Genomic DNA, 14880 nt, shown 5'->3' with positions numbered 1-14880 from the left:
CCAAATTTTGCAGGCACCACTGGACCCACAAACAGCACAAGCAGCAATGGGCCGTAAAAGCAAGAAACAAAAAGCAGACAAGCCGAGAGCCGGAGCAACCATAGGAGACCTGTGGCGGCAAGCACATGGCGCCTCACAATCCCAGCTATCACACTACATGGGAGAGAACTCCGACTTCTCCGATGACCAGACCATGGGGTTGGAGGACTTCCACATACCTGCACCAAGGGAACAGACATCGCCCCCTGCGCCTACCGGAACTCAACCGGCTGCAGCACCGGTCACTAAGGCGGATATGCAAGAGCTTCTGGCGGGCCTGCGGCGTGATATTCAGGCGGATGTGGCCGGGCTCAGAAAAAACCTGCTGGGCCTCACAGGCCGCATGGGCAAGCTCGAGGAGAACGCCCGCGCCGCCAGTACGCAACTCACCCAGATGCAACAGGAGCTACACACGCTCCAAAGGCAACACAATACACTGGAGCAAAGATATGCAGCTATGGAGGACTCCAGACGCCGCGACAACATTAAAATCAGAGTGGTGTCGGAGAGTGTGCCGGACGCTAAGCTACCACACTTCCTCAGACGGCTCCTGAGTGCACTCCTGACCCCCAGACAAGCCAGATCGGTGGCAATTGATGGCACATTCCGGATCCCCAAGCCGTCCCGGGCACCGGCAACGGCCCCAAGGGACCTGATCGTCCGTTTCCAGGCCCGGCCAGGACAAGGCCGCGGTGTTGGGCTCCCTCGGAGGACAAACACCATACCAATTTGAGACCTCTCAGCTCACCTTTTATGCGGACCTCTCAGGGGTACCCTAGCTTGGAGGAAAACACTGCAGCCCTTCACTACGTTCTTACGAAAACAGGGTATCACTTACCGATGGAAAACGGCTCACACGCTGATGGTCACAAAGGACAGTGCTTCCTATCCGGTCCAAGATATTGGAGAGGTAGAGGCGACCCTGGTGAAGTTGGGCTTCCCAAAGGACTCACTCCAGACTGAGACAACGCAAATAGCGGCCCAGCCCCACACCTGGAACCCAGCTGGCACGGCACCATTCATACCCAGAAATCCCACAGGGGACACAGGCGCAGCGACCAACGCAGGACTATCCGCAAGAGATCCACAGTGCTAGGCCTCCAGCAGGGCACCCCCTACTGCCTGGTGCGGGCTGAAGGCTCACTGGACATAGTACTGGACTCCCTACTGTAGCTAACAATAATACTATCCTTGTTGCTTTTGCTGTGTTTTTTTTTTTATTATTGTTCCTTTCTCCTTGTTTATCTCTATTTTACACCACACGCTGCACATCTGGGTGCACGCAGTACGCCCACCATATGACCACTAGACTGCTCACCGCACAGCCACCATCATGCAGGGGCTAGAACAGGGCAAGAGGCACTGACTATAGGGCACACGGACCTTCCCTCCCCCCCAGCATTATCAGCACACGCTCCCCCCCTGACAGAGGGCCACGGGCCACAACTTAAGGACAAAGCTCCCACGGGGTAGAGGCTACGTAGCCTTCTAGCGACGACCCGACGGGGACCCACCGAACCCCACAAATCACATCTCCCCCGCGCATGCTACACGCACTAGTACACGAATGACCCACAATACTTGACCCACAACATTGCTCAAGATCAAGCGATCGCACATTACGCACACATTAAGCATGAATGTGTATAGATTGACCTAAACCCACGCAAGTCTCCTCAATTACAACACAACTGTTTGCATTAGCATTTGAAATGTGTAGTGACGCCACCTTATGGTATAGGACGGCCCTAGTGTTGTTAATTGTTACGTGTTTTCTTTTGGACGTGTTGCCTCTTGCAGTACGGCATATATAAGAGTAGAAAAACCTGCAAAAGCTTTCACGACACTACAACTACACTAGCAAAATTTAACTAGCTGTGTTAAACGTATGTTGTTCTGGAGGCATGTAATATGTTTAAGTCATTCATGCCATAACCGCACATATCTGAGTGTCTCACAGTTGCCGCTTCAACCGCATACCTATGCACACAGAAAATGCATGTATCACTTGTGCCTTAGCTATTTTTAAAATGTGTGCAATTACATTTTGTACTTTAACCTTAACAAAAAATGTGCAGGCACAGCAAAATGAAGCAAAGAATTCACTCTTAAGATGAAACTTCTGATGTAATGTGTTTCATTGTGACTTTTGCATGTTCCTGCAATCGTTGTGACGATGCAGGATGTTATGTTCACTCATGCACAACAAAAATAAAGAATTTTAAAAAAAGTACGTATTCAGCAAGCACACATATATCGCTATGATAAAAATGTAAATGTAATTATATGTAAAATTAGAAATATAGTGTGATATATCCAAAGTCAATAAAAGTTAAGAACACAGATAAGATAAGTATGTGTTAATTAAAAGTACGTATTCAGCAAGCACACATATATCGCTATGATAAAAATTGAAATGTAATTATATATAAAAATAGAAATATAGTGTGATATATCCAAAGTTAGCAAGTTACATGTATAAAAACTATATACATATCAAAATGTAATTAGCAATGAGATAAATTAAGTTAGCTTAAATATCCTGAAATTGTCATAACGCTTAGGTGAGTAAGGACACATTGGTTTGAGACCAAAGTACACATTGAGAGAAAAGAAGAAACGCTGACCAAAGCATCTTGAAATTAAACATTCCTAAATTGTCCTGAACAAGAATTAACCATATATGCTGGTAATACTCCTGACGTAAGCCAACAGCTCCACCATTAAAATGACATCAACAGCCATTAACATAATTACGTTTTCCACAATCTCATTGGACCAGGTCCGATATTATTATTTATTATGTATAAAATATTAAATTCGAACAACGTACTCCAGGTCTAAAGAGTTCAAATAGTGAGTAACTCTTCGCTTTAAATAATAATTGGGTATAGCGCCAATAAAATATCAACCCTTGATATTTTAATAAAGATTATTACTTTGAATAATTTTTATGAAAATATTTTTCATTAATGAAAATTAATTAATGATTAATCCCATAAATATCCTCACAAAACACACAATGTGACATATCCACACACACAATTTCACAAGCAGCCTCCATGCACAGCCAACATTCATAAGTATCATACACAATACCCCAAACTACTCATGAACATATACAAGATAACAGCCCACATACGCACAAATACAATGCTACAAATCAACTGCAGCACCCATAAAAAACACAAGCGGAATATGCACACCTCAATTTAAAAAAACTAAAATAGGACTGGCACTCCAAAGGACACAGTACTACTAAAATGTGGCCTACCCCTGATCTAGTGAACGAATGCTAGAGTAGCCCATGGTTGAATCTGAAATCTTTCTGCTATGACTGACCCATGAGGCAATATATAAATAATATATAAATGAGTCAGGTGCACGTTTAAAATAGACACAAAATTATATCACAACATGAAGAGAAGTAAAAAAAAAAACAAGTTTCTGTAATACAATTACACAAGTTTAATACTAAAAAGTCAAAGACAAACTGCTACTATATATTTAAAGGGTAGATCATGACAGACACATAAGAACAAAAAAGACTATTAACATCCAACTTGCCCGACTTTTACCATTGGTAAATAAAAAATGGAAAAACCATGGTAAAATTATCAAACAATATGTATAATTGCAATTATATATAATATAAATTTAACAAGAACACAATATCAATTAACTTCAAATTACAAAAATGTTTTTTGTCCCATTTGAGAATATAATTTTAACTATTACTTTATATATCATTGTTAGCTATTATTTTGTGATGGTAAAGAGAGAAATAGATGTTATTATTCTTATGAGAATTGCCAACATTTACCAATGATCACACACCCCATTAGAAAATGCAGTCCCTACTTTTTTATATGTACAACTAAAAAACACTGAATTTCAAAAAATGAAAACATTGAGACATAGGGGGACAAAAATGATTGACTAATTTAAAATCAAGACCTGCAAAGTATCAGAGCTGCTTTAAGAATTATCCTACTGTTGTCATAAAAAAATATAGCCCAATGTGTTAGTTGGGATCATTCTATGTTCTACTATTTTGACTTGTGACTGTCTTTTGTGCAAGCTTTATAATGCTTTCCTTGTGATGTGCTCACTGTAACGCGACAGGCAAGTCTTTTGGCCATCCTGAACACATAGGACATCATAATCAGTAGCAACACTGCAAAACCAATCAGATAAAGATCCCTTACAAAAAACTTTTCACATTCAATCGACCACCTTGTGTGACAGCCTTGAATTTCATTTCCAGAAAGGTTCTGAAGGAGTAAACCTGATAGTGTGGCGGGTGTTCCACATCTCACATTCAACATGTTTATAACATTTTGGGACTCAAGCCAGATTTTGACATAAAAGATATTACAGTCACAATTCCAAGGATTGCCAGAGAGATCCACTTCCTGCAGATGCCTTAAGTGGTCAAATGACCCAGCAGGAACAGAGGTCAGGCTACTATTCTGTAGATAAAGTTTGATGGTGTTGGCAGGAATTTCAGGAATAGCATTTAGTTTTGAAGAACTGCAATTCAAGATGATTCCTTTTCGTTCTATGGGTTTACAAACACAAGGATGAGGGCAAAATTCAGCACCACATTTGCAAAGTAAAGCGATCAGAATGAGACTCTGAATAATGAAGATATTTGCTTCTATCATGATGGAGCTGAAAAAAAAAAGAGTAATTACATTTTAATGGTTCTTTTCAAAATTACATTTATTTACATTTTGCTACTGATAGATCAGAAATGTACAGGGTTATTTAACAAAGTGAGACATGCCAGGAGTTCAAAGTGAATGTAACATTTAAGGTTAAAGTGGCCCAAAGTGAAAGCATAGCTCATTTTGGAGACTTTATTCTAGTTGTGTTATTTTGGCCTTAAATTTGAAATTCTCTTTGAACTCGCTTTGAATTCCAGACGATTCTCATCTAAGAATAAAATCCTCATATATATTTTATTTTGTTAATTAAAGGGACACTATAGTCACCTAAATAACTTTAGCTTAATGAAGCAGTTTTGGTGTACAGATCAATCCCTGCAATCTCACTGCTCAGTTATCTGCCAATTAGGAGCTAAATCACTTTGTTTCTGTTTATGCAGCCCTAGCCACACCTCCCTTGGCTGTTACTGACACGGCTTCTGTAGGGTCTAGAAAGCTATTAACAGAACAAGAGATAATACATTATAAGTTAAAGAAAAAACTATCCCTGAGAGGCAGGGACTGAGATAGTGTGTCCAAAAAATATCCAATGAGAGGGGGTAACCCTATATATAGTATAAACAAGAAACAGAGGTAATGGATCTAAAAACAAAAAGTCAGGATCCACGGTTTTGGATATATCAGAGTTAACTGTTAAAAATCAAAAGTGTATTGACACATCATAGACACTAACAAAAAATAATAATAAATAAACCCAAATAACAAAGATGGGGATAGGATATAGAAGCTTGATTAGTAAGGAAGGGAGAGCCAAAATGCATATGGGGATAAGGAGACAGGAGGGAGAGAAATATGACTCCTACAATATCAGGGTCAAATAGGAAACCTATATTGCTAGGAGTAGTTCTCCCTGGATTATACTTGATCAAAAATAATATCATATCTTAGCCTAAATGATATAGGGGGATAAGTATAAAAGTCTGAAAACCGAATATAATAGGTACTAATAGTAAGCTGTCAGGAAAACAAGTCCCTATACTACTATTTTTTGCTAACCACTGCCAATCCTCTATATAGCTAGTATATGTTTTGAGTCTATAGACCCAATTGAACACAGCTAGAGGATAGACAGGTTTAGTAGTAATAGGTATTAATAGTCAGCTGTCAGGAAGCAAGTCCCTATATTGCTGTTATGTCCAAGAAGTACTAAATCTAACCACTGCTAATCCTCTATATAGCTAGAATAGTAGAGCAGGTAGCATCCCTTGCTAAATGATAAAAGAAAACAAGCTAGAGATCTCCATTTTGAAAAGAAAACATACAAAACACCCTATGTGCTAAAATAAAAGGTGAAGTGATTTAAGAAATCATAATAACGAGTCTAACGCGTTTCGGCGCTTAAACTAGCGCCTTTCTCAAAGGCTAACTGATGACTGGTGACTGGTGGACCCCAGGTAAGAAGCCAAGTGCTTTAGTGTTGATGGTGCTTGGTGGGTCCTTTTTAATGTGTTTGTCCTATACTGAAACAAACACTATCTGGGATGCCCATGGTGTGTATCAAACTGACATGCCCACTTTGGGAGGGAATAAAATCAGAAGGAGACCGCATTTACCAGGCTACCAAGGTGCACCAGATCAGTGAAGGTCAGGCCCCAAGCAAAGTGTATGAAATAAGGTAGTGGACCAGGCACTCAGCTGGATAGCAAAATAGCATCTTTATTGGAGCAGAACACACCGCAAAGTTTCGACCCGTTGCTCTGCTCCAATAAGGCTGCTGTTTTGACTACTATTTTGCTATCCATCCGAGTGCCTGGATCACTACTTTATTTCATGCACTTTGGGAGGGAGACCATGTGTGGTATTGGTGATGAGACAATATGCCACTTCTCTGACATTGCTCCCTCATATTGAGCTGCTCTGCTTTCAAATGCTCAGAACATAATTTCCTGTCCCAGTTCCACTATTAACACACATATCAACACACATACAGACACACTGTTCCTTCATTGACTCTCTCTTCCTGTCTCCTGTCTTGCTTACTGGCTTTAGTGTTGGCGTTGCTCTCAGTCTTCTGCAGCCGAATGTTCGCGGTTTTCAGTGCTTCCTTGATGGTGAAGCAGATCAGTTCATTAGACATCCAATTTTTTCCTGCATGATAAGAAATTGTCAGCTGGGGAATGCTGATCCAATGAGTCCTATTGACTGCTGCTTATTTATTGTTAATTATATGCTGCTTAAACATCTGTATTGACTCTGATAAAACCACCTCTTTTAAATGTAAAAAAAAATAAACTATATCTCATTTCTTCCAGTCTAAATGTGTGACCTTTTGTCCTATGTATAGTCCTGTTTATGAATAGATTTCCAGACAATGGCTTGTATTTACCCACCGAATATATTTGTATAATGCTATTATATCCCCTCTAATGGATTGTTTTTCTAAACAAAATATGTAAATGTGTTATCCTTTTCTCATAACTAAAATCTTACATTCCTGTCATTAATTTTGTAGTCTGCCTCTACAATTGTTCTAGTGCCATAATATCCTTCTTTAGAACAGGTGCCCAAAATTGTGCAGCGTATTCAATATGTGGCCTGTTTTGATTACTTAGCGAGCCATTAGAAGGGAAATTATATCAAATTCTGTGGTAGTCAATATAACCCCCATATTAGTATAAAGGAGGTTGCACATGTCCCCCCAATCCCCCACCCATGGGCATCAGGTGAGGCTGTAAGACCTCACAGTGGGTCTAAAATGAAAAAAAAAAAAAAATGAGCTGGTGTGAAATTGAATGGTGAAATTGAGGCCTGAGTGAGACCATTAAGTGTGTGAATTATTCTCAAACGCCAGTGTATGTACAGTCATGGAACAGCTGAGCAGCCAATTGTCCCATTACTTTTGGTCCCTTGAAAAGTGGGAGGCACATATACAAACTGTTGTAATTCCTACACCGTTCACCTGATTTGGATGTAAATACCCTCAAATTAAAGCTGAAAGTCTGCAGTTAAAGCACATCTTGTTCATTTCATTTCAAACCCATTGTGTTGGTGTATAGAGCCAAAAAGATTAGAATTGTGTCGATGTCCCAATATTTATGGACCTGACTGTATATGTACATATTTATGGTCTTGAAAAAAGTCCACCACTGGACTGAAACGTTGGTACTATTTTTGGTGTATTAAATTGCACTTTTCCTGGATTATAAATATATATATACTCACACACAGACGCACACAAAGTTTGCAGTATTACATTTGATGCATTTATCTTTGATGCATTTATATCACTAGTTTGGCGTATGATTGAATGGTGAATGTGACTAGGTGGGTGGTTTGATGGTAAGTGGGACAAGGCTTGGAGATAATGTGTGTAAGGGAATACCTCTTGTGGGGTTGCATGTCTGCGGTTGGGGCTGAAGTGGGGTCATAGGGGCTTTAGTAGGGGGTGATGGCTATAGTGAGGGGGATATGAGCTGTAGTGGTGAAAAAAAGAAATTTGAGCTATATGTTTGTTCAACCATAACTTACCTCTTTCATATTAAGTGCACCTACATTTATTATATATCATTTTGTTAAGGAGAAATATGACTTTAATTTCACATCAAATATTTATATATGGAATACAATTTAATACAATGTTAATAAAATGTTTTTAAAAAGTGTGAGCAATTAAGAAATGTTGTTGGAAAGTTACAGGGTCAAATGACTAGCCTTCCCATTTAAATTTTTACACATTACAATTTGACAGATTGGTATGGTTTATCTATGTTGCATTTGAGATGGCAGCTCAGGAATGAAAATTCCCCCATAATTGCATACCATTTGCAAATGCAGACAAGCAATGGTATTCAAAATAGAGAATGTCAAGTCGTTTTTATTAGCCTCTTGTTTACAAACCATGGCCAAAGTTAGTATTCATATTTGGTTGTTTTTTTGCGTTTTCCGCACAAAAACTGCTCTTTCAATGATGATTTAATCATTTAATCAATGGTTTACACATTTTACTTCTCTAAAACACTGATATTTGTTTTCAGTGATGACTCTCAAGTATACAGGACCTCCCAATGTACAGGTTTTATATAGATTTGCAAAGTTACAGTGTCAAATATAGGGCGTGAAAATTAAATTATCTGGACATTCTGCATGGGATGTCAGGCAGGTCCTTCAATCTATTTGTGCATAATGATATTCTTTTATTCATTATAAGTTGGGGGATGAGTGACAACCCAAGCAATTGCATGCGCACATTTTGCGATCCCGGCCAATCAGAAAGGTAAACTAGGTATAAAAACCTAGAATTACCTTTCCTCATTGCCCTGTCGTAGTTTCCTTAGTGGCTGTCCGAGAGCGCGTTCCTGATTCAAGTTTCTTCTGTTTTTTTACTTTGGCGTCGATTTTGACTTCCCTGTATTTCTGGTATCCCTGTCCTCTGGCTTTCCTTTATCGTTGTGTCTCTATCTGTGTCCCTTGACCTTGGCTAGCATCCTGACTATTCTTTGATACGTTAGTCCGGCCATTCTAAGGCCCGATAATACGTTACCTACTAGTCATCTGTGTAACACAATTCTACGTGTTGGCATTACGACAGGGCCATAGATCCTGTAGAATTGTGTCAGCACATAGCTGCTTGCGAAAGGAAACTAGAGGAGAATGATCACAGCATGGATCAATTTGCCCAGGCCTTCAGTACGCTTCTCAATTTGCCCAGGCCGAACAGCGCGTCTGCAACCTGCAGCTTCTCCTACTGTCTCACCTCCGCCTAGTGTCCCTCCACCTATAGTCCTCCCCTGCATTTTGATGGTAATATTCAAGAATGCCGGGGATTCCTTAACCAAATAGAGTATCATTTTGAGGCCTCACCGGGATCTTTTCCCACAGACAGAGCTAAAATTGGTTACCTGATGAACCAACTAAACGGTGAAGCTTTAGTTTGGGCTAATTCATTATGGGAGAGTAATAGGAGTGTGGAACACAATTACCAGGAATTCCTTACGGAATTCAAACTTACGTTTGACCCATTAGGCAGGGAGGATGATGCCTCCACTGCCCTGATGCACATCAGACAAGGGAACTCGGAGTATGCCATGGAATTTCGTACCTTGGCTTCCGAGGTAGACTGGACTAAGAGTGGGTTAATCTCTGCATTTAAGAAGGGACTATCTGAAACTATGCTAGATGAGATCTACCCAAGAAACTTAATGAGTTTATCACATTTGTCATGCAAATTGATAATAGATTGAGAACTAGAGAAGCTACGAGAAACAAAACCAGACGCATGACTATGCCTTTAGCACCCCTATTGTCTCTGACCTTCCTGTACAGTCCGAACCCGAACCCATGCAGTTGGGGGTTTCTAGATTGTCGGAAGCAGAAAGACAATATAGGGGAAATGCTATACCTATCAAGGAGAGACTATCACCTCTAGCTGTTGAGGCTATAGATGGGAGACCACTCTCACAACCAATGATTACTCACAAAACCTTACCCCTTAGCATGTCCATTGGGGCTTAACATAAGGAAGATATAACATTTCAGGTTATTGCATCTCCTTCTTGTCCTGTCATATAAGGCTTTCCTTGGCTTAGCAAGCATAACCCTCATATTGACTGGGCTAATGGGGACATATTGGAATGGGGTAAGGATTGTGATGAAAGGTGCATATTGCATGTCACCAAAAGAGTGGGCACCATTGAATTACCCACTATTACACCTCAAACCCCCGAAGTCCCTATACAATACCAGACATTAAGGAAGTATTCAGCAAAACGCACTCTAATACTTTACCTCCTCACACTGTTCCATAAACTTACTACCCGGCGCTATGACACCTAAGGGAGCAGTCTATGCTCTGTCCCCACAGGAGAGTAGAATAATGGAGGAATATATTAGGGACTCATTGAATAAAGGCCATATATGCAAATCATCCTCGCCTGTACTTTTTTGTATCTAAAAAGGATGGGGAGTTACGTCCTTGTACCGATTACAGGGCATTGAACAAAATTACCATTAAGAACGCCTACCCCATTCCCCTTATTGCTGAGTTGTTTGACAGACTCCAGACGCTAAAATAGTTACTAAGCTTGACCTTAGAAGCGCTTACAATTTGGTGAGAATTAAGGAAAACCATGAGTGGAAAACAGCATGTAATACCAGAAATGGACACTATGAGTACCTGGTGATGCCATTTCGCTTGTGCAACACTCCAACTGTATTCCAGGAGTTTCTTAACGACGTACTCAGGGATTATATTTACTAATTTGTCTTGATCTATCTGGAGGATATCCTTATGTATTTCCCTGACCTTCAAACTCACCACAATCGGAAGTCGGAAGTAGTTTTGATATAATATTTCTGCCTTGGGGTTTCAGATGGATCCTAAAAAACTGGAGTCAGTGACCTCTACCTACTGGGTTAAAGGCCATTCAAATGTTAATTGGTTTTGCCAATTATTATAGAAAATTTATAAAGGGGTTTTCTTCAGTAAAAGCCCCCATCACCAATATGACACACAAGGGGGCTAGCAGTATGATATGGTCTAAGGAGGCTGTAGAAGCTTTTGAAATTATCAGAGGTTTGGCTCTGCAGACATATTGATACATCCAGACACCAGTAAACCTTTCATACTGGAGGTTGATGCCTCTGAGACAAGGGTAGGGACTGTTCTCTCCCAGAGAGAGAGCCAAGAGACTCCTGTGCATCCTTATGGCTACTTCTCTAGAAAGTTGTCCTCTGCAGAGTGCAATTATGATATTGGCAATAGAGAATTGTTGGCCATTATTCTAGCTATCAAGGAGTGGTGACATCTTTTGGAGGGGTTCAAGGACCCCCTTTTGATCATTACAGACCATAAAAACCTGGCTTAAATAGGAGATGTTAAGCGATTATCTGCTAGACAAGAAAGGTGGTCATTGTTCCATTCTCGCTTTAATTTTCTTATAACATATAGACCTGGTTCTAAAAATATCAAGGCCGACGCCTTATCTAGACAGTTTGACACTGAGTCGATACAGGAATAGGAAACATCCCCTATCATTCCCTCTGAATGTATCATTGCTTCTACTGTCCTGGCATTGTCTTCCCCACTGCTTGGCACCATCATGGAGGCTCAGTCTCAGGCACACTGCAGTAAACCACAGGGCAGACGGTTCGTTCCATTGGACATTTGTGGACATTTGCTGGATCATATACGTGCTGGATCATATAGCAATCCTGACAGTGGTTAAAGGACCACTATAGTGCCAGGAGACAAACATGTTTTCCTGGCACTATGTAGTCTTTAGGTCCCCCCCACCCTCATGGCCCCCCTCCCGCTGGGCTGAAGGGGACTAAAGAGGTTAAAACACTTACCTTTCTCCAGTGCTGGGGAACTCTCCTCCTCCTGCCGACATCAGTGCCAAATGCGCATGCGCGGCAAGAGCCGCGCGCGCATTCAAACCGCCCATAGGAAAGCATGAGCTTTCCTATGGACGTCGGCATCTTCTCACTGTGATTTTCACAGTGAGAATCGCGAATGCGGCCTCTAGTGGCTGTCAGTGAGACAGCCACTAGAGGCTGGATTAACCCTCAATAACCCTTACAGCTGCAGGGTTAAAACCTGGGGACCTGGCACCCAGACCACTTCATTGAGCTGGTCCTTTAAGTTTGGTCTTTCTGCTGTTAAGTAAATAGCTTGGAAGCCTTATGTGAGATTGCCATATTTTATGCAGTATACAGATTCTATAAGTAAACAGATTACACATTAGGGGAGATATATATATAGATATAACAAAAGTCACGTTCAATATACAAAAGTGCATGCAAACACAACCTTGCAGTCTTGGTGACACACTGCTCCTGTGTTTGCGCACACTGAAAATGTACACACATACACAAAGGCATTCATACGCATACTAACATTTATACTCATATTGACACAGTACTACACTGATACACGCTGACACTGTTAAAATGCACTCACAAACACTCTATCCATGGATTCATACACATATTCTCCACACTAATACACACACCAACAATCACCTTAATTTATACAAACAGCTTCTTCTGTGTAGAATTATATCTATTTAAAAAAAAAACATAGTGTCTTGAATACTGTATCCCTAGCAAGAATCTACACCAGAGAGGTTCAGCGTTCCATCCTCTCGATATAGACACAGAGATACAGCTGCATATGTATCTGTCTGAACCAATTCATTGTATATATTCCTTTCTGTATATATATGTATTTTTCTTTTGCTATCTTTCACTTAGCCTTTTGTAAATAGCTGTATCCTTGTAAATACATCGGTTTATATTCTCTTTTCTTTCTTTTTTTCCATATAATGGACACCATTGGATATATTTTAGACATATACCTAACGGTGTCCGTGACTAACACTAATTATTTTTAACCAACAAAATAAAAGTGAAGTTTTATACATTTGCACAGTACCTATCTCCAAAATTTCCATTGGGTTCATACCCGTCCCTTGTCTTCTGACCACTTAACATTTAAACTCCCACCCTTCCAAACATACATATAAAAATATACCTCAATTTACACACTGCACTCAAATATGCAATTGAACATGCACACATTAACATTCTACAAATGGACATAAGTCCATTCACACTGATTTTACACGTTCAAATGCATACATACATGTTTAATACATACATTTTGGACTAACTTTGCCCAGGGGGCCCAAACGACCCACCTTCCCCGTATGCCCCTGGCGTTATGTGTCATGTGTCAAATGAAAAAAGTGGACACACTCTTCACAGATAAAGCATTTCAGCAAACAGAAGTGCATTTAGTGGTCTGGAGCATCCCTATAAGGCTGTGTGTGTGTGTGTGTGTGTTGTTTTTTGTTTTTTTTTTGTTAAGTCCAATATTAACAGGGTTTTTGACTAATCTGAGAATTAAGGACATTTAGGAAGGAATTCAAAGTGAATTTGAAATATATGGCCAAAGTAGCCAAAATGAAAGCATAGCTGACTTTTTTTGTTTTTTCTAGTTAAGTTATTTTGCCTTTAAATTTCAAATTTACAGTGCTTTTAATATCAAACAATTCTTTGGTAAATAACATTTATTTCGAATTTAAAAACATGATTTATTAACCTTGCCCTCACTTATTATAAATGAACCATCCACTATAAGAAAGTGTTTTATAAAACTGATTTTTAACATATGTCCATGATTTAATTTTCTTAAAAAAAATGTGGTGGTGTAATTACTCATGTATTAATATTACTTCTTTATATTTATACTCTGTGAAAATCCCTGTTATACTGACTAATGAATTAATCAACTATAGAAAATAAAATAGGAAATATTAATTAAATATGCAAGTAATGGTGATTATATGGTATATGGTAATATATATATATATATATATATATATATATATATATATATATATATATATATATATAGAAAGGATATTCAAGTAAGTATTGCTGGGAAGTCAAAGTGAATTCCAAAATTGACCCTAAAATAGCAATATTAGAAAAATCCTCTAATTCTACTCTTTTTTTCATTTTGAATATCTTGGCCTTAAATATTAAATTCACTTTTCTTGTTGGCTTCCCACTGAACCTCTTTTATTTTTGTATCATAACAGATAAAAAAAAAAACTATTTTAAATTTAAATGTGTGTAATAAAATAGGACAAATGTATGTTTAAACATTATAAATTAAATAATTATGCATAAATAATCTACTTTTTAATATCATTTCCATTTTGCATCTATATGTAGGAAATATAGCAATGTCCATAAACCCACACATGAGTTAAAATATTCCTGTCCTGACCTATTTTCATATCTCCCCTTGACACTTACCTTTGCTTTGTACGGAGGTTTTTATTATGATGTTCAGCAAAAACTGTAAACCTTTTGAATAAGATGAGTTGTGAATCAACAGATGCAAATTTGAGCTTATCTACTGTTCCATAGAGACAGGAAGGATATGGATTTCATACAAACTCATCCACTTTTCTTGGACATTTCATTTGCCACATCCTGATCACACACTATTTTATTTTTCAAATTGCCAGCAGAATGTTGTGATGTAATGTATTTTTGGACGTGTAGTTCAGTATAGATTAATCCCAGCCTATCAAGTTGTCATCACACATTTATTTACTGTGCTTGACTTTAGACTATTTTGTACACTAGAGCAGGGGTTCCC

General features: G+C 39.1%; 1 protein-coding gene across 1 annotated transcript; it reads right to left on the bottom strand.

Moving 5' to 3' along the window:
* Positions 1-3541: 3541 nt before the first annotated feature.
* GP9 (glycoprotein IX platelet) lies at positions 3542-14586 on the bottom strand. Its single transcript, XM_063426969.1, has 2 exons — positions 14532-14586; positions 3542-4713 (listed from the first exon to the last, which is right to left on the bottom strand). The coding sequence occupies exon 2, from the start codon at positions 4704-4706 to the stop codon at positions 4089-4091; it is 618 nt and encodes a 205-aa protein (XP_063283039.1). The 5' UTR covers positions 4707-4713; positions 14532-14586; the 3' UTR covers positions 3542-4088.
* Between the last annotated feature and the right edge of the window lie 294 nt (positions 14587-14880).

This window comes from Pelobates fuscus, chromosome 7 (genome assembly GCF_036172605.1).
Source record: "Pelobates fuscus isolate aPelFus1 chromosome 7, aPelFus1.pri, whole genome shotgun sequence".
Taxonomy (NCBI): Eukaryota; Metazoa; Chordata; class Amphibia; order Anura; family Pelobatidae; genus Pelobates; species Pelobates fuscus.
This window is presented reverse-complemented; position numbering and strand designations above follow the sequence as displayed.

Bases quoted from the DNA above. Each gene is read 5' to 3' on its own strand.
- GP9 (XM_063426969.1), bottom strand. From the start codon at position 4,706: ATGATAGAAGCAAATATCTTCATTATTCAGAGTCTCATTCTGATCGCT.